This window comes from Narcine bancroftii, chromosome 9 (genome assembly GCF_036971445.1).
Source record: "Narcine bancroftii isolate sNarBan1 chromosome 9, sNarBan1.hap1, whole genome shotgun sequence".
Lineage (NCBI taxonomy): Eukaryota > Metazoa > Chordata > Chondrichthyes > Torpediniformes > Narcinidae > Narcine > Narcine bancroftii.
In genome coordinates, this window is record NC_091477.1 from 103,493,571 (window position 1) to 103,521,108 (window position 27,538).

The window sequence follows — 27,538 nt, forward strand, 5'->3', positions numbered from 1 at the left end:
AAGGTGGAGAGCAGGGATGAATATCTGTTTACAGCGTAAAACTTCAACCTCAAGTTTGTGGTGATTGGGAAATAGGTAAGGAAGATATCAGAATAATTGACCTTGATAAAGGAATGGATGAAGGTTGCAGCTAGAAATAAGCAAAAGTAGGGCAGAGATAAGTAATGTTACAGACATGAAAGCTGGTGATTTTTGTGCTGGGGGAGATGTTTTTCAGCTCAGGATTCATCTGTACATCAACATTATAAGGCAGTCTTTAGCTTCAGCCAGAAATGCTGATTAAGGAAACATAAATCAGTGACAATGGTCTTGATGAAGGGACTGTTAGCTTTGTTTCCTTTTCAATGGATGCAGCATACTTGCTGAGTGTTTCAAACATTTTCTGTTTTTATTGCAGATTTCTGGCATCTGCATTAATTTCAGTAACACTGAGAAACACAAGAACCAGCATTTGTCCAATACCCTATCACCAATCACCTATTCCCAGCTTTCTCTCCACCTCTTCCCTTTGATATACCTGATATCACCAAGAAAAGGTCCAGACCCAAAATGTTAACTCGCGTGAAACACAGAAGTCTGCAAACACTGTGATTTTAATAAAACCACAAATGGTGGAGAAAGTCAGCAGGTCTCGCAACATCCATAGGAGATAAAGATATATAACCAACGTTTCAGGCCTGAGCCCTTCTGAGGCCCGACACGTTGGTTATATATCTTTACCTCCTATAGATGTTGTGAGACCTGCTGAGTTCCTCCAGCATTTCTATGTTTTTACTGAAATGTTAACAACATTTATCTCCATGGATGCTTCACCCAATCTCCATTTGTTCACTCAAGTCCCATGCCTTCTTTAATCAAGTATTGAGTCTAGGAGTTGGGATGTTATGGTAAAGTGGTATAAGACATTGGTGAGGCCATATTTGGAGTATTGTGTGCAGTTTTGATCACCTAACTACTGGAAAGATATCAATAAGATAGAAAGAGCACAGAGAAGAATTACTAGGATGTTCCCCGGACTTCAGGAACTGAGTTACAAGGAAAGGTTAAACAGCTTCGGACTTTATTCCCTGGAGCATAGAAGAATGAGGGGAAATTTGATAAAGGTGTTTAAAATTATGAGGGGTAGAGACAGAGTAAATGTAGGTCGGCTTTTTCCACTGAGGGTAGGTGAGATATAAACCAGAGACATGAGTTAAGGGTGAAAGGGGAAAAGTTTAGGGTGAATATGAGAGGGATCTTCTTCACACAGAGTGTGGTGGGAGTGTGGAATGAGCTGCCAGCTGAAGTGGTGAATGTGGGCTCAATTTTAACATTTAAGAAGAATTTGGACAGGTTCGCGGATGGGAGAGGAATGGAAGTCTATGGATTGGGTGCAGGTCAGTGGGGAGAGGCATAAAAATGGATCAGCACAAATTAGAAGGGCTGAAGAAGCCTTTTTCTGTGCTGTGATGTTCTATGGTTCTAAAATGCTGGAATGGGAAACTTAACATTTTAGTTTGGTATCTCTTTGTCAGAGGTCCTTGGTTCTATGAACTATGCTTCTATGTTGGTGCATTAGAATGGAGGAGGAATTTAAAGTAGTTCATACTAAGGCAAAAAGCCATGGATAGGGATTTCTTTGCTTCACACGATTATCCAAGGTTAACGGGGGTTTTGGTACAAGTAAATTGTCAGATATTTGTGGGTTAAATGGTTCTACATCACTTATATTCAACCATACCTGTTCAACGGAGATGCTCCCCTCCAGGGGCCAGGTTGCATTGCTTTACTTTGAATTGCATCCTTGCATTTGATTTGCTCTAATATGAAATATAAGTTTTTTTGTTGGTTTTGGTTTGTGTAGTCATTCAATAGAATGCTAATCGGTGCTGCACTTCTGTTTTTTTCCCAAATAATATGATTTAACTAAGTTATGATATTATTAAAATGGGTGCATTGACTGTTTTAAAAGAACCAGAATTTGTCAGTCGCTGGAGATAGCAATAATTATGAATGATAAATAATGCAAATAAATGACCTATATTTGCTTTTAAAAATGCTTTTCCTGAGGTGTTCACCACATGTTTAAAAATTATTTGCCTTATAGCAAGATCTCAAGGGATTCTTTTTTTGCTTCAGTTGTGGCCTGTTTCCTCTGCAGCATGGAATAAGTATGTTACTAGAGCTAACGTGTTACTCCTGGTCATCCTCTTCTATTCTAAGAAGCTATAGATGCTAACAGCATGTAGAAACCGGAATTACTGACCCTGCTAATCAGTTATGCATCCGAGAGAAGAATCACTACGATTACACTACATATTTAGATTGAATTGTGAAGTAAATTGATCTAGCCTTGAGATAATGGCATTGAAAAGATTTATCTTACAGATACTTCACTGTTTTGTGGCAGCATTATAAGGCAAACATTCATATTATAACCATCTTACAACATTACCTTAAAAAAATAAAATTAATAGTGCACAAAATGTAAGGGAGTATCTTTGGTTCATTGATTATTCAGGAATCTGATGACAGTAGGGAAGAAGCTGTCCTTATTCTGTTGAGTGCTTGTCTTTAGGCCCCTTTATCCGATGGTAGCAGAGTGAAGAGGGCAAGCCTTGGGTGGTGGGGGTCTTTGAGGATAGAGGCTGCTTTTTTTAAGACACTGCCTCATGTAGATATCTTTGATGGAGTGAAGCCTGGTGCCTGTGATGTTGCAGGCTAAGTTAATAACCTTCTGGAATTTATTCTTGTCCTGCGAGTTGGCGCCTCCATACCAAGCAGTGATGCAACTGCCAGAATGCTCTCTATGGTACTTCTGTAGAAGTTGTACTGAATCTCCTCCAGCACCTCACAAAGTACAGCCACTGGTGAGCCTTCTTTCTGATTGCATCAACATGGAGGCTCCAGGACAGATCCTCGGAGATGTTGACACCCAGGAATTTGAAGTTCTTAACCCTCTCCACTATTGAGCCCTCAATGAAGACTGGGTCATATTCCCCTGACTTTTTACTGAAGTCAACAATCATCTTGGTTTTGCTGACATTGAGTGCAAGGTTGTTGTCGTTACACCATTCAATGAGCAGATCTATCTCCCTCCTGTACGCTTCTTCATTGCCATTTGTGATTCTGCCAACAACTGTGCTGTCTTCAGCAAACTTGTAAACAGCATGGGAATTGTGCCTGTCCACACAGTCATGGGTGTATCATGAGTAGAGCAGTGGGCTAAGCACGCATCCTTGGGGTGCATCTGTGTTGATGATCAGTGAGGAGGAGTCGTTGTTTCCAATTCGTACTGACTGTGGTCTTCTGTTGAGAAAGTCAAGGATCCTGTTGCAGAGGGGGTTCAGAGGCCTAAGGGGTTGCAGAGGGAGGCACAGAGGCCTAGAGTCTGTATCTTTTTGACCAGCACAGAGGGAATAATGGTATTGAAGGCCAAGCTGTAGTCGATGAAGAGCAGCCACATGTATGGATCGCTGTATTGTAATATAAAACACTACCATAATATATTTCTGTAAAACTAAATATAAGAACCAGAAATTATATTTCTGTAATGCTATTAATCTAACACTGCTGTAATATAAAACACTAAAATATGAAGTGACTTCTTATTCCAAAGATAAAAATCCTTTATATTGTGTCCATTTCAGGCGGAATCAAAGCTTTGTGGTGAAGAAAATTGTATGACATCAGTGGCTCTCATTAGTACTCTGCGGTTAGATTTTGAAATCACTGAAGGTTCAGCATAACTAAATGCCTTGTACTTCCATGGTTTCCTTTCACAAAAAGCTGTGGAACCTGTGCATTCATTCAATGCTGAGGCAACATTTCTGGTATTGACATCAACAGCAGGAAAAGATTCTTGTACATCTCCAGTATGTTTAACGACATTAACTGTTTCATTAGGGTGATTGCAGATGTCTCTGCCTTGATGGTCACCTTTTATTTTAGTTGTGACAACAGGCTGCAATCTTTGTGGAATTTCTTTTAGCTTTTGATTTTTGTACAAGCCAGAGAATGACTCAGGATTTCTAGTTTGTAAAATAGCTTCCTCTTCCATTTCAAACACTGCTTCTGGAAGGTGTTGCTCTTGCACGACTGTCAGTGGCACAGTTGTGTTGACTGAGTCCCTGGACTGACAGAGGATAGAACAGTACTGATTATCCTCCTGTTCCTTCTCTATTAACTCCATCCCCAACAGAATTTGAATCTTGGTAGAGGATCCTGAATCAGAGTTTTGTTGAATTCTTGACAGCTTTTGCTTTTCATGCCAGTTAGTGAATAGCTGTAAGTTTTTGATTTGTGAATTTGCAGCGTCTTCTCTGTTTATATTTTGAATTTTCAGACATTGTTCTTGCAATCCATCTGTATGGTGCAGAGCAGTATTGACTAATTCCCTTGTGTATTTCTCTGGAGTGTCATCTTTCATTCCCAGTAATTCATTGTGAGGAAAGATTTGAATTTTTGATGCAGCAGGTTCTGAATTTAGTGCGGTTTCTTTGACTGATCGATTTTTGCCTAAGTTGGTAAATGGTTTGATGTTTCTCGTTTGTGTTTTTTCCACTATTTTTGTAAATGTTTGTGGAGAATGTTCCTTTGTCATGCCACTGTGATCTTCAGTAACCAACTCATTAGGCTGACTGAGCAGGCATTTGTACCGTTTGCAAAAATTTTGTTCAACGTATGTTATCATTTCAGTCGTGAATGAGGGTTCTGGCTTTTGCAACATTTTTTTTTGTGTTTGTGTCTCAGGAATGTCAGGGGATAAATCTGGGCAAGATGGGAATGATTTTATTGTTTCCTCTGCTCTTTCTTTCACAATTTGTGGTGGATTTTCTTCTGAGTTATTTGTTATAGATAAAATATCTTCAGTGACCTGCAACAAAGAGATTTGCCCATCATTAGTCAAACGGTGTGGTAAATCAAGCTCATTGGTACCTCTGCCTGAAGGTTTTGTTGGATTTTCATTATATTCAGTAGTCTGGACATCTTGGACATTCAGTGTATCAGATGGATTTGTTTCCGATATATTTGATGAAGACTTTGTAACGATTCCTTGCGAAGGAAGTTTCTGATCTGTACTTTCAACCAAACTTTTATTTTGTCCACTGTTTTCATCCACATCACCACTGATTGAAGCTGTTAATGTATTTTTAGTCTGATAATCACCTTGGATATCTGTATTTGGACATAATATATCAGTTGCAGTTTGCAAAGTTGATTCAGTTAGAGTAACTTTGTTCTCATCTGGAGAATCTAGTTGCATGTGTACATCAATTTCTGTGGAAGTCTTTGTATATGTGTCATTGGCTTCCTCTGGAAGAAATGATTGCTTCCCAGTAGATTGCTGGAAGTTTGAACAAGGATCTGTAATACCACTTTCAGTACATGTGTGTTTAAGAGTAGTATCTTCATTTTTAAGAACTGGAGGTTCACATTTTTGTTGAACTACCAAATCAATAGTTTTGTGCATTGTGGTAAAGTTGGCATATCCATCATCAATCTTGGAAAGCTGAGGATTGCTGACGTGACGTTGGAATGATTCTGTGACATCATTTTCTGGAACTGTTTTTCCAAGACTACCCTCTATCTTCTGAGATCCTGCAGCATCACATTTTTGCTGAGCCACAATGAGGTCAGTGTCTCTTTTGTCTGTGCCACTCGGACAGTCTGCAGCAGTGTTTGATTGTTCTGAAACTCTTTTTGTCTTTGACTCCGGACGTTCTAATTTCTCCAGTTTATTTTGAAAACCTATCTTTGTAAACCTTGACTGTAGGAGCTGAAATTTAGTTGGTCGAGGCTTTCCTTCAGTGTTGGATGTTTTTGCCTTTATGCTAACTTGTGTTGTCGCGAACATGTTTGTCAACCAGACGGACTTTTCAGTGCTTGCTTTCTTCTCCTTTTCCAGATGAGCTATGTAATTGATCAAATTGTTAATTTTATCTGATGTGCGTTTGTTCACAAACATCCTGGCAATCTGACGCACATCTATGATCTCATGTCTTTGATTGTCATCTGTTCTGAAATGCAAAGATCTGGAACAAAATAATGACTAGATTCAAACAGATGAAAACTACCAAATCACCAAGGAGGATCAAATGATCAGTGAAAAAAGAAATACAGTGCAGGAAAAAGTGTAAAGAATAGCACAAGAAGTAGTGCAAAACAAACTGTGTATTACTACAAATAAAAGGTTTATTTGGGAATTGATGTTATGTTATTTGGATCTTTAAAAAGCCTATAAACTGGTAAATAAACATTCCTGAAAACATAACTAGCATGTTGATTTTATGCCATCAAGCGAATCTGAATGTTTTATAGGGTTGTTAAATGTATGTTCATAATTCCTACTGTGCATTTCTTTTTGTACGCTTGTAATGTTATTTGGAAACTTCTGCATCATGTTACTTCCTTTCATATTGTTAATATCTTTCTTTGGATAAAATATGTAAATATATACACAGGGTCCTGATTTATAACCACTTAAATATACATGAACAACATGCAAAAAGGATTATGCATCAAGGCAAGCCAGGAAAATTACCTTTTAAAACTAATGTAACTCTCTCTGCCAGCTGATAAACACTTGTGCAGCAAAAATGTTTTAATTTGGTTTTAGCTTCAGATGTTGAACAACTTGTGGAGTTGTTCAAGTGAACCGGCGTGGACTTGAAGGGCCGACATGGCCTGTTTCCACGCCGTAAACAGTTATATGGTTATAACTTCCATAACAGTTGAACTTACCCATCTGCAGTAGCAATGCCGTACAGCTGTCTCCCCAGCAGTTCAAGGTGACCTCTGAACTCCAGGTTCTGGTAAAGATTCCTTGGAACATAGTCAAATCCAAAGAGAATTCCGTGTAGTGACCCCGCAATGGCACCTGTGGCATCACTTTCTCCTATTATAAGGGCATTGAGTCAGACACAACATGAAATGATCAATACTGTTGTTCAAATAATAAAGCATTGCATATCTGTATCTGATGTTTAAGTGAGGAATAAAGCAATTCAAGTATGAGTATTTTGTAGTTTGGCAATTATTTGAACCTAATGATGATATTAAAATATTAATCTGCTTAAAACTTTTTGTATTTTTAAATTAAAGTAACATTTGAATATTCATTATTTAAATATGGTGAAAGAGCATAAAAGATTTCTACAATGCACCCATAAAATTCATGCTCGGTACAGGAATTGACAATATATTGGTACCTCATTAATACCGCTTGGAATTTTCTATCGCTCTCATCAATTAGCTTGATTTAAGCCAAATTGATGCAGTTTGGGAAATATTTATTCAACAGTAAATTAAAAATTTTAATTAATTCTTACCCTGATGAAACATTGCTGAATAACACAGCTTCTTCCAATCACAGCCAGCAAACAAGAGAGCATCATAAGTAATCAATGTTGTTTCAAGGCCTTTATCCTTTCCACTCGATTCCAAACGCCAGCGTCTAAACAGCTGTTGTATTTACAAAAAAAGTTCAGCTGTCACTTTCAATCAGCTGTCCATTCCAAAGGCTAGCACCTATTCATAGTAACCTAACATGATGCAATAATATTTCTGTTGTCAATACTTTTTTGCCTTGAAGACAATGAGTTACATCTATAGGTATCAGATCTGATCATTTTAAATGCAAATTTATTTTAAATTTAGACATACAGCATGGTAACTTGCCCTTTCAACCACAAGCCCGTGTGGCCCAAATACACCCAATTGTCCTACAACACCCGATGCATTTTGAAAGGTGGCAGGGAACCCTTACAGACAGCCCAGGATTGGAACCCAGGCCCCGGTCACTGGTGCTGAATCAGCACTGGGCAAACCACTACACTAACCATGCCACCCCTATAAAGATGCAGAGATCTATAAATTTAAACCTCAATATTGAATCACATTGCTTGTGATGGGTGGCACGAGCATGGTCATTCTACACCAGAAATCTGCCACCTGCTTTGTTCTTTTCCAGTGATGGCCTGTAACTCACAGCAGGTCTATTTTAAATGCAAATATCATGAAGTCCCATTTGTGAAAATGAACTGACTGCCTGCCATACATTCATTTTCTGTTGTTGGTTTCTTCTTCCACTTAATAGTCAAACCAGTGGGTCTTAAACAGACCATTTCAGGCTCCTACATTAATGGTAACCTTAAATCTCTTGCTACTTCAATGAGCAAGTAGGAACACCCTTCTGATGTCCTAACCCAACTTCCTCAGCCAGTGGGCCATGGTTGTGTTTCCATGTGGGTCTTTAAAAATGTTAAATAAAATATTTTAAATTAGATAAAGATATTTCTTACAGAGCTGCCTTTGAATTGAAAATATTGCTCAGTTATTGTTTGGCTGGAAGTCAAGTGGGCCTTAGACTGAAAAAGGTTGAGAACCACTGATACTAACCCATTCCTCCTCCATCTGAGTATGTTTTAAACTTTTTCAATTAATCTATTCACTATAAATTTAGCTGGCACATTTGTGGATCTAGTGGTTACATCAGGTCTCATTGGACACTGCACCTGAATTGCATGCTCATTTGGCTGGGAATCAGTTTCTACATCAGGATGCTTTATTGAATAGCAATGCCTGATCAGCCCTGAAAAAAGGAATTTCCTGGGCGAGTGGTTGTGGAGAAGGGTGTAAAACTGGTGGAGTTCCTATCCCTATTAATATTTAATATTCACATATGAAATTCTTGGTGTAGTTGAAAGCAAGATTGACTAGCTGTAACATTCTCCATGCCCAACAGATGTGCTCTTACTCTTTGGGCTTGAGGCTTTCATGAGGCTTGAAAAATGGCACATTTTTCAACAGCTGAGAAAAGAAACTGATTTTCAATTGTTTTCATAACATTGAAGTCCAGCAAAGTGTCAGCAGAAACCAATTTTTTTTTTAAACAGAATATTTAACAGCATTGGAAAACCTAGCCTTGTAATATTCAAGATTAAAAATAGAACACAAATAGTCACAAGGGAAAATCAAGATCCGATGAGAATTTTGTTTGGATGAGAGTAAAGGTTGCAGGCTATTCATACACATTGTACCTCTGTTTTATGACCCTTTTTAGAAATGTGCTGACTTTGGTCAGCCATTAGCCAAGTTGCAAAGTTATGGTCATGTAATACGGAAGGGTTCTGATGACCTTGTCTGATTTCTAAGCCATTAATGATTATGTTCTCAGAAGCCTAAGGAAATTTGGCTCTATACAATATCTTTTACCAACTTTGATAAATGCATCATACTCTCTCTCTCTCTCTCTCTCTCTCTCTCTTCCCCCCCCCCCCTTTCCATCGGACAAAAGATATGAGCTTGAAAACATGAACTTACAGATTCAAAGACTTTATTTTTCCTGCTGTAATCGTACTATTATTGGTTAAAAAAAACTGATGCTTCTCCACTGTTTAACCGTCGTATAAAAGTGCTGGAGAATAATAAAAAGGGGAGGAGCATAGACTAGCAAGTAAGAGGTGGCAGTGGAGGAAGATACAGGTGGTAGAAGAGAATGAAGCTGAGAAGTGATAGGGTGAGGGCTCTCTAATGGAGAAGAAAGATAAAGCAGTGGGGACCTGGAGGAAGGAAGGAGGTGAAGGAAAGGAAGAGGCTGGGGGAAAGGGGGTTGACAAAATTTGATGGTTGATGTTCTCTGGCTGGAGAGTGCCAAGACAGAATATAAGGTGTTCTCCCAATTTGCAGGTAGTCTCAATTTGACAATACACAAGGCCATGCATAGACCTGTTAGTGTGTAGAATTAAATTGGTTGGCCACTGGGAGGTCCTATCTGCTGCAGTGGACAGAGTGAAAGTGCTGAATAAAATGATCTCCCAGTCTGCGTCCAGTCACCCTGATGTAGAGGAGGCTGCAACAGGAGCAGAGGATGCAGTAAATGTCCCCTACAGATTCACAAGTGAAGTGTTGCTTCCTTCACTTGGGAGGAACGTTTGCAGCCCTGAATAGTGCAAGTCGTGGTCACGGGGATATGCGCCAAGGGAATGATTGGTGGGAGTGGATGAGCGAGTCACAGACCAAGCAATCCCTCTGGAAAGAGAGGGAGGGGAGGAGAAGATTGGTCTTCTGTTTAACTATACTTGTCCTGCCAGTGGCAAGCTCTCCATGTTCCCTAATGACAGGAAGACTTGAGCTGGAAATCCTATCTCTGTTCTCAAAATAAATGCTGAGAAACATTTTAATGGATAATGTTCAGAACCATTAAAAGAATACAATCAAACTATCAAAAAGACATTTTAAAATCATTAAACATTTAACTAAATTTAATTGCGAAATAAACCATAAATGTCCTAATGTTTGGCTACTCCACGTAGATAATATTCTTCACATGATTAGTGAAGATACTATGTGAGTGAATTCCCAGTGTAAGTGCTGTGGAAATGCAAGAACTTTGAACTCTTTTGATGGATTCCACAGGAGTCCATTGACTGAGCTGTTACAGTGAAGGGCATTTGTCAAGATGTTTGTGTATGCAGACAGAGAAATCCTAAACTCCCAAATATTTGAAAGGAATGGGGTAAGGGGAATGTTATTGTTTCAGAGAGAAACCAAGGCCATTAGTTGGATTTCCTCACCAGAAAGTGTTGATAAAATTATTGCAATAAATGAGGAAAAGTGAACTAACTCAATATAATATGTTCTATAGGGGCATTTAAGAGATGCTTAGGCAGGCACATGGATAGAGGAAAAGTGGAAGGTTACATGGTAGGGAGGGTTTAGTATTTTTTTAGGAATATGTAGGTTCAGCACAACATTGAGGGCCAGAAGGCCAGTACTGGACTGTAGCATTCGATATTTGGTGGAATTCAATTTTTTTTTCCAAATATTTTTGTTCATGGTGATGAAAAATAAAATTTGGCTCATCCACCAAAGTCAACTTTTTTGCAAGATGATTATAGACAATAACATGATTTTTGAGATTTACATGTATCTGCTTCCCTTTTTAATTATTATTTCCGATCCCAAATTGTGCAAGCCTACACAATATCCATAACTTTGTAGTAGCAATGATGGTGAAACTGGCAGCAACTCCTGAAGATAAATGCGGAAATCCAGAAGTTGCTGTCAGTGATAACATGCTGTCTGAAATGTCTTCCATCCGTTCAGTCTACTTGATCGCATCACGGTTGCTGGTACCAGAAAGCCATTGTCCATGACTCCAGAATTAAATTAAAGTTAGAAAACCTATACCTCTGAGATCATTATATCTTTGGGGCAGCTAATCATTGAGCTCATTGATAACAGCCATAATTACACTGTTGGCTGCAAGATCTGGGCTGGTGGGAAATATACAGTCATTTTTGGGATTTGCAAAGGGGGGGGGATGCAGTTAGCGCCACGCTGTTACAGCAGCAGCAATTGGGATTCAAACCCAACTCTGTCTGTAAGGAGTTTATACATTCTCCCCATGCCTACATGAGTCTCCTCCAGGTCTTCCACATTTCACTGTACAAAAACATACCGGGGTGTAGGTCAATTGGGTGGCACGGTCTCGTGGGCTAAAAAGGCCTGTTATTGTGCTGTACATCTAAAATTAAATTTAAAAAAATATATTTCTTCATATAGGACTGGGTACCAGAGGACTTCAAAACTCAATCACTTTTAATTGGGCAAAGATAAATAGCTTAGAACAGCGATCTAAAAATGGAAAGACTTTAGAGTCGTACAAACATCCTTTTGATTATGAAAGAAAATGCATGTAATTCACGTAATCATTCAAACCTTACCTAGGATCTATAATACACTGTATCTCCAAATAATTTTTTTTTTTAATTTTCCCTTCCAGTTTTTTCTGTTAACAGAAATTTATGCAGGATAAATATTCTATGGAAAATCAGTGAAACTATTCCTCATAATAATACATTGCCCGGTGAGGCAGATGAGCACCATATTGTCTCTGCCAGGTAACCATGTTTGATGTCTACCCAGGAACTGGAATTCTCTATCACGATCCCAGCAATAATAGTAGCCTAATTGTAGCCTTTCAGAAGCATCCTGAGATATTGGCCTCTGTCCCTTGCTGTGACTTTATACAATGTCTCCCTTTGGGGAAAAAAAAAGACATCAGAAAGAGTTCATGTAATTTTTAATTTACAACCTTTTAATAATGGTTCAATATCTAACATTTATAATATGTTTTTCAGAATAAGAGAGGCTCCCTCAGATAAATTTTTTTTAAAAGCCTGTGAACAGGACCTACAGCTTTTAATTTCTGAAAAACTTGGAATGTAATTTGCAAATTGGTTAATGTCTCTTCTTTATGTGCCCGCCACTCTCTCCTGCAATTTAAAGTAGTCCATAGGGCTCACATGTACAAAGTCAAACTATCTCATTTTTATGCAGATATATCTCTTTGTTGTGATAAATGCAACAATGGAGATACTTCTCCATTCATATGTTCTGGACATGTCAGAGTCTTGAGAAACACTGGAAGGAAATATTTCAAACTTTCTCTGTACTTTTTAAAGTTAATTTTAAACCCAATCCCTTAAGTGCTTTATTTGGTATTGTTGGAGAGAATGACATAACTTTAACAGCATATGATCTGCATAAATTAGCTTTTATTTCTCTTCTGGCTAGGCAGGAGGTGTTGTTCAGATGGAGAGATGTTACCCCACTTATTCATGCTCAATGGCGATGTGACATCATGTCATGTTTCAATTTAGAGAAGATGAGATGCTCAATTTCTGATTTAAATCCAATTTTTCAAACACTGTGGGGACCCTTTTTGAATTACTTTCATAATCTTTGATTTGATTCAATGATAGAAGTGTCGACTAATGAGGTAATTTATCTCTCTGATAAGAATTCTGTCTTGTTTTTGGCCAAACAACTTCTTTATTGAGAGTGTGTTTAGAATTTCATTTTTTATAATAAAATATTAATACAATGTAATTTGTTTGATTGAAAATGTCGGGTACCCTGGATGAAATGATATGATTTAAGTGCAATGTATCTTTTTGACTTTTAACATATATACTTACAGTATCATAATCTTACAAAATGGTTTTAAATTAAATAAGGCATAGTCATTTTGCTTTATTCATCAGTATGAGATAATCCATGGAGGCAAGGGACTGAAAAAAGTACATAAATTATATAATTATTAAAGAGTGACCAATAAACTTTGTTTCTCCCTAACACTTACAAGGTCAATAAATCCCTCCATGCTATTTGTCTTGGGGTAAACAAAAATATTCATGAAATAAAAGACAGAAAATGATTTTCAAACAATGTTAATTCTTTCTTTTCTTTTTTTAATGAATGAAAAGAAAGGCTCAGAGTTTTATATAAGAGAAATATGTCATTTTATAGGATCTCCTATGTATTAAATTTGAGGATTTGGAAGGAAAGTAGCCAGTATTTTCTTCATGCCATTTTATCATTGATAGACTGCAGTAAATTTTTCAATTTAATATTCAAAATAACATTCAACAATCTGTGGTAAAGTATGGAATACTTGCTACATCACAATTTTGAAATGAACTCATGCTTAAACAGATTTTTTAATCCAGTGGAATTTCTAGCCAAGTGATTCAGTTCATTTAAATGTATTTTTTTGGATCTTAGTGTCACTGACAAGATGAGCATTTATTCCCCATCCATTATTGTATTTGTGAATGTAGTGGTGAGCAACCTGCTTGATTTGCTGTAGTCCTGGTGAAAGTCCTCCAACAGTGGTTTCAGGGTGTTCCACCAATGAGGAAGAATTGTACTATTCTTCCACATCAATGTGATGTGGGATCTGTAGAGGGGCCTGGTGGTGGTGGTGTTTCCATGCTCCTGATGCTCATGTCCTTCTTGGTAGTAGAGGTAACATGATGACCACCTTCATGTGTGGTTGCAACAGGCTGTGCATGGAACCAAAGTATGAGGGCACTAAATGCTGCTATGTGCCAAGGTTCTACCTGTCCCAGGTGTTGCGATGGATGGGCTTAGCCTGTTGCTGTACTATGTTGAAGTCAGCAGGTCTTTGCCTCACCACCTATCCTTTGTGTAAAAGTTTTTTCAGACAAATACTTTGACACTAAGTTCATCAGGTAGTGGTCAGCACAGAACATCCTCCAGATACTAAGGGATGAGAACTTGATAGACATAGTGGGGTGGTTCCCCAAGCAGACCGTTTTGGTCATCTGGTGGAAGCCTCATTGATCGTGCTCACAAACAAGCACCAGGACTTGGCCTGGCTAGCATTGAGAGGAGCTCTCCCAATCAGATTCTTCCTATACAATTGGAACATCACCCCCAATGCACGTTGTCCTCGAGACAGAATGCATATTTGTTAAGAGTGTGTGGAGAATGATGCAAGGATCCTTGTCACAGTTCATCCCCAGCAGCAGTGTGACAGATGACTCTCTGATTTACAGGCTGTGTCAGGGACGTACACAGAGACAGACACCTAGAACTACTGGAAGATCATCAATTTGGTCTGCCTGAACCTTGTTGGTCTTCCAGCTCATGGAGATGTTGAACGACTGGCACATTACAGGCTGCAGGAATACGTGCTAAGGCACACACTGAGTCTTGGTGCAGCCAATGTGAGGGTGGTGTGTGGAAGGACCACAGGCTAGAATCCTTCTGTCACTGGGCATTGAGGGGCAGAGAATGAGGGAAACCCCCTCAAACAAGAGAGGGGAAGTAATGACAAGGTGCCATAGAGGTGTCAATAATGTAAATATGGTGTAAATAGGAAGATTATGTAACAATTTACAATGATGGGAATGTATGGACATGAAATGACATGAAGGGTTTGAAGAAATTTGGAATGGTTTTCTTTTTGTAATTAATTTATCACGAATAAAGTCTATTTTTAGAAATAAAAAATTTAGGAGATGCTATTGGCAACTTGGCATTGACAAGTAATTACAGTTCAGTTTAACTGCATTGCTCCTCCCTAATCCCCTCCCTGCTTATTTACCATTCTTGATGGCCATTGCTGACTGATATTGTACATGAACAACAAGTATGGTTCCCTAACAGCCATAAATCTGACTTTTCTTTGATTTTCAATGCTACAAAAATTCTTCTCGATTGCAATGGACTTTATTTCCTTCTCATATAATGCCTTACAATGTTTACTATATTAATGATCTACCATGATGCAATTTTTTGTTGACCCATTATTATTTTATAATATAAATCCTTTATTGAAGATGTTGCATTTCAGTTTTACGTTTCATTGGATGTGCTAAGCCACTGTCAGACAATGAAATGTAAGTGCTGTTATGTTTGGAAACACTGAAACTTAAATATATGACAATGGCATGTGGCAGTTGCAAATACAGAGATATATTGTATAACACGGTTTTGAACAGCATAGGTGTTGATATAACATGGTTTATAATTTTAATATAATAACCAAAAATTGCAAAATTTTATTTTATTATTGCATTACCAACAATGGCGCAATAATTCAACGTGTCAGCAACAATGCTCGCTGCATTCATTCAACTTCACTACTGCTTAACTTGTTTTAGTATCACTCTAGACCAGGGGTGGCGAACCTTTTAATTTTTAATTTAGACATACAGCATAGTAACAGGCCATTCAGCCCATGAGTCCGTGCCGCCAAATTAACCTACACTCCCGGTACATACTTGTGGGTCGAAATGGAGGAAACCCAGATTTATTTATTCATTCATTTCTTTCGAGAAGAAGGATGCATACTTTTTAATTATGAACCACATTTTCATCCAGATGTTACCTTGTTTTGTTCTTCAATATTATAAGTTTTAGGAAATATTGCCTTATCACTTCCATCCTTCTCAATTCCTCTCTTTTGGAGGTAAAATTGCCATTTAGCTTCAAAAGAAAACCAATTCTCACGGTAATCTGCGAACATGAACAAATGTAACATGCAAAATATTTAGAATCTGAATTTAGATTTTAAAAATGACAACAGAAGAGAGAGAGATCGATAATACTTCTAGTCTACATTCTTCAAGTGTCAGCAACCTCCAAAACCTGGGACTCAACACCCTACTGTGTAATTGGATCATGGATTTCCTTACCACAGCCAGTGAGGATTATTAAGAACATTTCCACAATTTCCATCAGTACCGGAACATCACAGGGCTGCGTCCTTAGCCCCTGCTCTTCTCACTTTACACCTATGAAGGTGTGGCTCAACACAATTACACCATCTACACATTTGCCGGCAATACCATGATAGTGGGTTGTATAAAGAAAAGGGATAAGTCAGCATGCAAGAAGGAGATTTAAAACTTGGCCGAATGGTGCACCAACAACAAATTTGCACTCAATGTCATCAATACCAAGGAGCTGATTGTTGACTTCAGGAAGGGAAAACCAGAAGGATACAATCCAGTGATCATTGGGGGATCAGAGATGGAGAGGGTGAGCAAATTTAAGTTCTTGGGAGTCACTATCTTGGAGGATCTTTCCTGGACCCAACACACTAATGGCATCGTGAAGAAAGCACATCAGTGTCTCGACTTCCTCAGGTGTTTGCAGAGGTTCGGTTTGGCACCAAAAACCATGGCAAATTTCTACAGATGTATGGTGGAAAGTGTTCTGACTGGCTTCACCACAGTCTAGTATGGGGACACCAATGCCCCTGGGCATAAAGCCCTCCAAAAGGTACTGGACTCAACCCAAGACATCTCAAGCAAAACCTTCCATTATAGAGAACATCTACAGGGAATGCTACTGTCAAGGATCCACACCACTCTATGTTCTTGCAGCTGCCATTAGGAAGCAGGTATCGGTGCCACAAGATTCGTACCATCAGGTTCAGGAACAGCGGCTACGCCTCCACCATCAGACTCCCCAACAACAAACTCAGTCAGGGACTCATTTAAGGACTCTTACTTGAGCACTATATTGATTTTTTTAAAATTCTCTCTGTATTGTACAACCAGTTTGTTTACATTTGTTATCTGTTTTCTGTTCTTTATTTGTTTACATGTTGATTTAGTTTTTTTTGCACTATATTGATTTTTTTTAAATTCTCTCTGTATTGTACAACCAGTTTGTTTACATTTGTTATCTGTTGTCTGTTCTTTATTTGTTTACATGTTGATTTAGTTTTTTTTTGCTCTACCAATAACTGGTAATTCTGCCTCACTTGCAGAAAAAAAAGAATCTCAGTATGAGAATGTCACGTATGATAATAAATCTGAAATCTCAATTTGAAATCTGATATTTCAGAGATGTTGTGAGGGAGGACTAGGAAATACATTTAGGAGAAATGAGAAGAAATGTAAAAGATGGCAAGGCAAATATATTTACTAAGAGAAACGCAGAATGCAAGGAATAGTGACCCAATGATATTGAGGCAGGGAGGGAGAAGTTGATGGTGTTCAGCGATCATCAAAGACTCTCACCAACCAGCACGTGCTCTGTTCTCGCTGCGGCCATCAGGAAAGACTCGCACCACCTGGTTCAGGAACAGCTCCCCCCCCCCCCCCCTCCACCATCAGACTCCTCAACGACCAACTCATTTAAGGACTCTTGTGCTCTTTTTTCATTTTTTTATTTCTCTCTGTATTACACAGTCAGTTTACATGTTTTATGCTGTGTACTATTTACTTTTTGCATATCAACTAGTGGTAATACTGTCACGGCCGCAGGGAAAAGGAATCTCAGGATTGAATATATGTACTCTGACAATAAATCTGAAATCTAGAAATGCTGAACTGTAGTCGATAAAGAGCATCCTGATGTATGCATCATTATTGTCCCTGTGTTCCACGTGATCCATTATTGCCATAGATGTTTTGTTCTGCAATAATCATAGTTCACAATCTGCATGATATTTTTAATACAATTTATTTTATTGTGTTACTACTGTTTAGTAATAGCGCGTAGAAAAATGGAAGGGACTCTGTCCTGTACTAACTTAACTCCAGAGAACCTTCCCGTCCCTGTTTTGAATGAAAATCTTGTCCAAAATCTACAATGGTGCCGAGTGAACTCGGATTGTTTTAACTCAGCCCTTCAGGAAGTGAGCCACTGCCACACCAACATAAAAGGGCTTTAAATCCCCAGCAGGGCCAGTCGGTGCCAGACTATTTTGGGCCTTAGGTAAGGCCAACTACTACAACCACTCCCCCCCCCCAAAAAATTGCCAACATTGATTTTCAAAAACAGATAGTTTGCAGTAAAAATGAAAAGCATAAAACCTGAAACTGGTAAGGATGCATCTGCCTTTATGCCATGCCAGCACCACACTTCATGTCACCTCGCCTAGCATCAGCTTCACCTGATTACTTCCAAATACTCCTGGGGGGGGAGGGGGCATAGTTCCACAGGCCTGGGTTTGGGATGGTGGACACCTGATTATCTGTCTTGGCTGGAGATGGGGAGTGGGGTTTGGGGAAGACCCTCTCTCCCTGCCTCACACATCCAGCTCTATCGGGTGGACAGAGAAAAGTGGGCATGATGCCAGGGGAGAGCTCTGTCCTGCCCTGGGTGACATGTCCCACCTCTCACTGGCGCTGTGTTTGATCCGCCCCATCGTTCTCAAACAACGCCCAAACCCCAAAAATTAGACCACCTTCCCCCGAACTTCACTCCTGAAGAATAAGTATCGCAGACGCTAAAGGAAGAGAAAGTCATGGACTGGAATTGTGATGGAAAATTCAGCAGGTCAGGCAGCATATGTGGAGAGAGAACCCCAGTTCATTGAGCTGAAACACTCATCTATCTCTCTCTCTCTCTCCCCCACCCCTCTCTCTCTCTCTCTCTCTCCCCCACCCCCCTCTCTCTCTCTCTCTCCCCCACCCCTCTCTCTCTCTCTCTCTCTCTCTCTCTCCTCCACCCCTCTCTCTCTCTCTCTCTCTCCCCCACCCCTCTCTCTCTCCTCTCTCTCTCTCTCTCTCAGCGACCTGATATGTTGCCATGGTGAACAAAGCCTATGCCCGTCACCACAACCAGAATCACCTTCCCTCTCGCCTTGTGATGCTTAGGTTCCCCTGGCACAGGTATTTCTCAGCGCTGGGCCCGACTGTGGTACACACACTCTCCCTGTCCCCTGCGCCCAAAGCACGGGAACCTCTGGCCAGTCAGAGCCCACTCAAAATCCCACAATCCGAGATGACCTGTTGCCTGGGCTGAATGAGTAACATCAATCCCGCTGATAAAGGGGTTATTTATGGCACTAGGTAATGCCAGGCTGTTGCACAATGATATTAATTCTATTAAATTTAATTATTTAGTATTTTTTCAGTTTGCCTGGTTCTCTGCAACTTGCTAATTCTCTCGGCAGAGGAAGCAGACATCTACTGATGGCGCCTGCAATTGCTCAGGTGCTCCAGGGATGGGTAGACAGTGGCACCGCGGGGCTCCAGCCTCCAGTCAAGCAGCAGATGGATGACGGCCGCAACCAAGCTGATGTTGCGGGTAAGTGCCAGATGTGGAAGGTGTTGGCATCGAAGGGCAACAGGGAGGAGGCAAGAGACCACCTCAGCTGCATTGTGTGTGGTCAGCACGGAGATGAAATGGATGATGGAGAGTCTGACCTGCTCACCTGCCATCCACTGCAGGTGCACGGACAACACCTTGAGGATGTTGAAGTCATGGTCCTGGAGAAAACTGCCGGTGAAGTGGTTGTCTGGTCCCTTAAAGAGGGTGAAGAGGAGAGGGCTGATCTAGCAGCGTTCGAGGTTCCCGCATGCAGCTTCGGCCAGCTCAGTGCAGAACTGCAGGAGAAGCGGGCCAGCGGGGAGGTGGAGCTGGACTCCGGCAGCTTTCAGGCGCTCCACCGCTCGTCGGGCGGCCCTCAGGCACACCCAGCAGCGTAACTGGATGTGAAAGAGGGCACTGATGCTAACCATCGTGGAGGCCCTCTCCCTGGGCGCCAGGTCTGGTAACCACTGGACTTAGGCCACCCTGACTGCACCCCTCTGAGGTCTGTGCCCCAGGCGGCTGCCTCATTCGCCTAGTGGTAGCACCAGCCCTGGGACTAGGTAACCAGTGCCTTTTACAACAATATAAGGGAAAATTAAGTAAGAAATCAAAGGAATGCATTGATGCTATATGAAGACTAGTATTCAGACACGTTTTTGCTTATTGCTTTTGCTGTACTATGCAGGAATGGGGGAGGGCAGTTGGTGGTGTTCACTAAAATGAACAGTCAAGTGTACTGTTAGCCATCACAAAGCACTTACAGCACTTATGGGAATAGCTACAATACTTCAGAAACCTTTCATGTTATCTCAGCTGTCCAAAGTTCTATTTAGGTTTTTTTTATTTGTTAACAGGGATGTATGAACAATATTATATCCTGTATTCATAATTAACAGTCTTTACAGACAGTATTTTTCTTGTATGTTAGAGATCAGTAGACAAAAGTTAAAGAATTTCATGATGTTACATTCTAAATGTTGTATTAATGGAACCTTTACCATTTACCTTTTTAATGTTCAGATTAGCAGTGGCTTTACCTTTGCAGTAGCATTCTCACCATGGAATCATTATAGCTTTATAAAAAAAAAACCGATGCATTCAACAAAGACAGATGTTATAAATGAAATAATGAATCAAAGAATGGTCAGGTGATGGAAGGAGATCATTCATCCTGTCATATTTGTACTCATTCTAAGCAAAAGCGATACAATTACCCTCATTTCACCCCCCCCCCACCACCCCCAACAGCGTTTCAGATCTGTTCCTTCCAGCTCTGTTTTGAACACTACAATTGAATCTGCCTGCATTAACGCTGGTAATGCTCTCCTAATCCTAACCATTAACAAAATATTTACCTTGTGACGTTTTTTAGTTCCTTTGCCAATCACTATAATTCCTGTTTTTACTCCTTCATTAACAGGAGCCATTTTGATCTATCCCTTCTGCTCATGCTCTTTGTGCCTTAAAAACGTCCATCAGATCTCTTCACAACTGCTTCTGTTCCAAGGAGAGCAATCTTGGCTTTTCCATTCTGTTCATCTAACTGAAGTCTCACCCCCCCCCCCCCCCCACCCCCGCTGGAAATCATCTATGTAAAATTCTCTGCTGTACCCTCTCTGAGGCCTTTACAAATAGAGTATACTAAAATCCAGAACTGGAGAAAACACTCCAACACTCAGAAAGCTTGTATTTCTTAAACATTCATAGCGAATTCCTTGTTCTCTATGCCTTTGTGTCTAGAAAGATTTTGAGGAGCACTGAATAGAGGCAGTTGGAAACAAAGGGGCATGGAAAGCTGGCATTCAAGGGCAATTATGGGTGATTAGTTGACAGCTGAATATAAAATATGATGTTTCCATTTGTAAAATTTGATTCAAATAATCATTATTACAGACATTGTTGTGGTTAATAAAAAGAGGAAGGAAAGCTATAACAGTGATGGTTTTTGAGAAACCACACAATTTATGGTTACTAAAATAAAAACACAATGCTGGAGAAACTCATCAGGTTAAATAGTGTATTTTACGTAGCAAAGATAACGGTGCATAACCAACGTTTCAAGCCTGAGCCCATCATCAATGTACGAGCAAAATGTAAGCAGGCACCTGAATAAAATGGTGGGGGGGGAGGGGGAAGAGGCAGGGGAGGAGCACAGGCCCAGAAGCAAGAGGTAATTGGTGGATGAGCGAGGGAGGGCACAACAGCAACAAAGGGAGGGGGTGGCTCTGTGAATGAAAATGGAAGGAGATGGAGAGTTGGAGGAAAGACAGAGGGGTGGGGAAGAGAGGAAGAATGGGGAGTGGTCTAGCAGAAACTGGAGAAGTCCATGTTAATGCTGTCCTATTGGAGAGTGCCCAGACAGAATATTAGATGTTGCTCCTCCTATTTACAGGTGGGCTTGGTTTGCCAGGGCATGGACAGACATGTCAGCATGGGAATGGGATACAGAATTTAAATGGTTGGCCACTGGGCAATCCCATCATTGATGCGGACAGAGCAAAGATGCTCAGCGAAGCGATCTCCCAGTTTGTGTCCAGTCTCTCCAATGTAGAGAAGGCCACAATGGGAGCACTGGATGCAATATATGGCTCCCACAGTTTTTGATTACTAGTTTTGCATTCAAATGAAAACATTTAGTCAATTCACTATTAACATCTGCTGTCTCCTTCTTTAGGGCAAGAGCTGCTCATTGGCTGCATGCATCAAGAAGGAGCCAATATTATGTAACAGCATGTTATAGCAGTTAGTGCTGCTGCATCCCTGTTCAACCATCACATGTTCATCCTTGACTTTGGGTGCAATAATTGTGGATTTACACATTCTCCCTATAACTGGGTGGGTTTTCTCCAGATGATCCATTTTCTTCCTACATCCTGTTGTATTGTGGAGGATGGATTGGGTGCAATTGATGAACAGGTAAGTAAGATTAATTTAGAGGGAAACAGATAGGGAGGTGGGACATAATTAAATTATGTATAGATCCATACATTCATACATATAGATTGATTGTAAATTTGTGTTAAATCCAAATATATTAATTTTTTCATTCAAGCAAAAGTAAATGAGAAATATCTTGCAATTTTAAAACAGCAATTATTAGTCATCTCAATATTCTCTAACACAAGTAAGTAGCAAGATATTTTGACAACTTGTTTATTTCTTTGTGAGGATTGATTTTGTTTTATTCCAGTCAGGATCTAAAAAATATTATAGAAATATGTAAAATTTAATGTAAAAAAATTAAACTGGATACTACCTGAAAACTGCTTCATCTTCCTTTCACAGTATTGTTCTGCAGCTGGCATCAATTCCATCATCCTCCATCCCCACTGAGCAACAGGCTTCCCTTGAATAGCAAATGACGTAAAAAGTGCTGTACAGAAGGTACCTAGAAATCCTAAGAGGAACATGTATTGTGTTATTGTCTCGGGTATTAAATTAGAACCAAACGGAAATCTTCGAAATTCAAAATTAAAACCTGTTTTTCTCTTAAACCTGTTTAAAGACCCAAAGAATCTAACAATGATTGATCAAATTACACAGGTCACAATGTAGTTCCGTTTCCTTATACCAAAAATCAGTGCATCCACATGCATATATAATCATCCTGCATCAACATCAACTTCTCTAATTTCCATTAACCCCCTCTCGCTCATCCCTTTATCTCCTTTCTTCCAGCTCTCTGGCCCATTTCCTTCCTTCTCCTCATTGAGAGCTCTCTACCCTTTCCCCTTCTCACTTCTCAGCTTCTTTCTCTCCTCTGCTCTCACCTGCATCCACCTGTTACCTCTAGCCTGTGTTCCTTCCCCTCCCCCGCCTTTTTATTTGGGTGTCTGCCTCATTTTCAACACTCCTGAAGAAAGACAGGCCCAAACATCAACTGCCTTTTACTTTCTATGTGACCTACTGAGTTTCTCCAGCTCTTTTGCGTACTGCACTATAATCCCAGTAAATGCAGATTTTCTTGTTTACCATCATCCGACCTTTCTTTTATTCCAAAACATCAAACCAGTCAAGAACAGAATAATTCAGCAAGTGAAGTGCAGCAGAAACAAAAAACTCCATGCAAATTTAAGAGAAATATAGGTCCACTTCTAAAAGATATAGAGAACACCAGGTGAAGCTATTCATTTGCCTCATTTAAATTTCCACGTTCATGACAATTCCAAGTGATTTGATTTGAATCACCCATTTGAATATTCAAATACACAACCCAGCATCTTAACTTCCAACTTAAGATTTAATAATAACTGTTTCTTGGACATTAACTGTTTTGCTAGATTGGAAAACAAGATCTAAGTCTTCCTCTTGTACGACCTTATTGCATCACATTCAAGATATACAATATCATTTTAAGGAATAGATTGAAATTAAGCAATATATTTACTGTTAATGGCTATGATCAAAATGCAGGTATTATTGAAAAAAAAGATATAAGGACACTGGAGAGGATGTAAGAAAGGACTTTTTAGAATGAAACCGGAAACATGCGATGACATTCCTTGAGGAATGAACAGTCTTGATGACTGACAAAATAATATATTCATAAAATTATGCAAGGTTTTAATTTGAACAAAAGAGTATAACTAAAGGTTATGACCACAGACGACTGACGGACATTCAACAACTATTTTGAAGGATCATCAAAGCATGAAAGTGTTTGAAGTGAACTGTATAAATTAAGAGGTGGCTGGATAACTACTGTATAAGAGGGAGAAGGATATCATCAAAAGAGGGAGAGGCAAAAACAGTGTTGCCCTGACTGAATTGAAGAAGAAAGAGGATGGATACATGTAAAGCAAAATGAATGGGGTGAGTGGTTGAGTCAAATGGCTTACTTTTTCCCCCATATCTTACTCTATGTGATGTACATGAACATTTAGGAATAAAAGTGAATCTGACTCATCAATACAGTGGTTAAGATTGTTAATAATTCTTGACTTTATTAACATGAATGCAAAAATTATAAATGTGTCATTTATACTGTATTAAGAAAGTACTGTTATTTAAAGCATCTATATTTTATGACTGCTGTCAACCTAAATGTAAGGCCTCTTTTCTGCAAAGCAATATTTTAATGAATAACGTTAGAACTGTGGTTTGCCTGCCATTCATTGTACTGTGAATCCTATTTTATTTGGTTTCTGTTATTGCCAATGAACAATGCCTTTGATGTACTGTTGGAGTATTGCTCGCAGGAGGATCATTCATGCATGTTACCTGCTGGATAACTGTGTGTCATTTGTCCACATTCAATGCTGGCTTGCAAGAGGTCATTCAGTTGCTCTGCCTTTGAATAGCACATACCAATACACATTGTTCTCGCAGCTGCTCCAAATTTAGGCTCTGTAATTGACATGTGACAGAAATTAAGAATAATGCTTCAAATTTCACATGACCTATACATGCCAAAGCAAGAAAAACAAATATTGATTATTTTTACATTTCTAAAGTCCAGCTTCTGATTACTTACTGTATGTTTCTTCTGTTTTCTTGCATTAAATTGCTATGGCACTTGTTAATTCAGCTTTTATTTTATCTTTGAAAATTTTCATCTATTTAGACAGTAAATTTCATTATTAAATTATTAAAGCCTAAATTCAAACCTACTGTTAATGTATATCCTCTGAGTTCCAAATGTGTTGGACAATCTCTATGAAAGTCACGTAATGATGAAATGTACTTTTGTCATAACAAATAATGTCCTGATCAGTCTGGGTTCTCTGTACTCCAAAGCTGTTTTTCCTTTCTATTATTTGGAGCTCTGTATGCCATGGAATGTCCAGAGGATATTCATGAACAATAGATATCAATTTACCATTAGATAAGTTTTAAGAATTTAATAATGAAAGCTAACCTCTAACTGTGTCCTTAGCATTCTATGTAGGTGCATGGCACTTACACTCAATAGCTCTTAAGATAAAATTTAGAATTCTGTTCGCTTCCCTGCACAGCTTGATCTGTGAACTGGTCCCACAAGATACCTTTACTTTCCTTTAATCAGAATACTTCAACATTCCACTTACTGATATAGTAGTCAGAATTTAGGCCATTATCTCATCTTATTACTTTCCACCTTATGCCTTTGTTTGGTTCTTATATTTAACTACAGTTCCTATTTTGGTATCATTCGTCAACTTCACCAATGCTCCCTTTTGGCTAATATCCAAATCATTTATTCGTATTATAGATATAGTGAACAGAAGTGCTCATGACGGGATCAGCATCCATAATCTCCCCTGCCCCCCAAAATCCTAAACATTAAGGAGTATGAAATGACAGGAAGTCATTCTATACTCCGTACATCTTTCTAATAATATTTCATGTCACAGACCCCCTCTGTGTCATAAGAAAACATGATAACATCATTAGATTAACTAGTCAAAAGCTCTACCACAATGTATTTACAGGAAATCTACTGCATTTTCTCTCCATGATTGACAATCATCTTCAAGCACAGCTACCGATTTTGAAATCCATGTTATCGTGACATGTAGTCATTTCAGTTTTTATTAAAGCCCTTGCATTTCACAGATATAAAGCCAACTAACCTGTTATCACTTTGCATTATCAATGATTTCCTTTCCAGATGTACCATTAGTGCTCTCCAGTTCCTTCAACCATGTCCACAAAACATAGCCCTGAGACTTTAATTCTTCTCTCAGCACTTAGGTTTTCTAGACATATTCTAATTCATCTTTTTGCACTGATTTTTAATTCACAATCTTTCTTTCTCTTGTGGTATATTTCTTGTATAGAAGACTGTCATCTTCCCTACATAACAAATGTCACTGTAGTTAAGGATCATAGACATGTGTAATTATTATATCTCTGGCCTAGGTTTCCACTGCTGGACCTTTCTTGACTATATCAAACAGTATCAACCAAGTCATTGTTCCAAGAAGAATAATTATAATGAATTCTCCTTTCTTTGTAAAAAAAATTGTCCTTTTCAACATCTGCATCAATTTTAACACCACCCACCCCCCCAAACAAATACAAAGAATTTATGGACTTACTTTGCCCCAAATTTATTACTGGTAGCCATCAACTTCTAACCTCACTTAATATCTACCTCTCCCAGTCCCTCAAGGTCTTATATCCATTTAGCACAGTTGTGCAACAGATGGTCATACTGCATCAGAGCTTCAAGGTAAAGTTGTGGCCTTCTTTACATCAGAGAGACTGGATACAGACTGGGAGATCATTTCACTGAGCTCTGTCTGCATCAATAACAGGGATCTCCCAGTGGTCAACCATTACAATTATGCACCCCACTCCCGCGTTGGCATGCCTATTCACGACCCTCATGCACTGTCAAATCAAAACCACCATAAATTGGAGGAGCAACACTCTAATTTCTGTCTGGGCATTCTCAACCAGATGGCATTAACATTGACTTCTCTGGTTTCTGCTTGCCTACTACCCATTCTCCCTCTCTTCTCCACTCCTCCTTCTTCTTTTTGTCAGCTCTCTATTCACAGAGCCAACTCTCCTCCTTGTTTGCAAGGATGCCCACCTTCCCTTATCCACCTATTACCCCCCCTGCCTATGAGACTGTGTTCCTCCCCCTGCCCCACCATTTTGCTGAATCCTTGATGAAGGGCTCAAGCCTGAAACGTTGGTTATCTATCGTTAATTTTGTTACATAAAGTACATTGTTTGACCTGTATTGTGATTTTTTGCTTCAACCATGGTGTCTGCACACTTTCATGTTTTGCTCCTTCACATAGTTTTGATCCTGGTTTCAGGTGTTGTCAAAATCCATTCCTTGCTAGCATTGTAATGGGCCATTCCATCTAGGCAACTTACCTTTCCATTTTTGAAATCACCATTATCACATGCTCGTCAAAATGCACCCCAAGAAACTTTTATTTTGGTAATCGGCATATAATCTCTAATCCCCAACTAAGTACTTAAACATGTTGTCACCTCCCAATTCCTATTTCACCTCTCCTATAAATATCTGAATAGATTCCATTTGGATGGATACAACTCACATCCATCTTCATGAAATGTTTCAAGAGGCTTGTCATGGGGCACATCAGGCTCCTGTTGCCCCCGTCACTAGACTCCCTACAGTTCGTATACACTCTACAGACGATGCCATCGCCTCTGCCCTCCATCTAGCCCTCACCCACTGGAAAAGAAGGACTCATATGTTTGAATGCTATTTATTGATTTCAGC

At 39.4% G+C, this 27,538-nt stretch overlaps 1 protein-coding gene across 4 annotated transcripts in view; it reads right to left on the minus strand.

The window, feature by feature from the left end:
• Positions 1 to 2,338: 2,338 nt before the first annotated feature.
• The window catches only part of LOC138742553 (uncharacterized), a 38,402-nt gene continuing 13,202 nt past the window's right edge, over positions 2,339 to 27,538 (minus strand). For all 4 annotated transcript variants that reach the window (XM_069897110.1, XM_069897111.1, XM_069897109.1 and 1 more), the window contains 6 exons: positions 24,571 to 24,696; positions 22,607 to 22,747; positions 15,686 to 15,813; positions 7,311 to 7,443; positions 6,724 to 6,877; positions 2,339 to 6,014 (listed from right to left, as the gene is read on the minus strand). In XM_069897110.1, the coding sequence (XP_069753211.1) occupies positions 3,626 to 6,014; positions 6,724 to 6,877; positions 7,311 to 7,443; positions 15,686 to 15,813; positions 22,607 to 22,747; positions 24,571 to 24,696 (3,071 nt within the window). In that variant the 3' untranslated portion in view covers positions 2,339 to 3,625. The remainder of the gene's footprint in view (positions 6,015 to 6,723; positions 6,878 to 7,310; positions 7,444 to 15,685; positions 15,814 to 22,606; positions 22,748 to 24,570; positions 24,697 to 27,538) is intronic.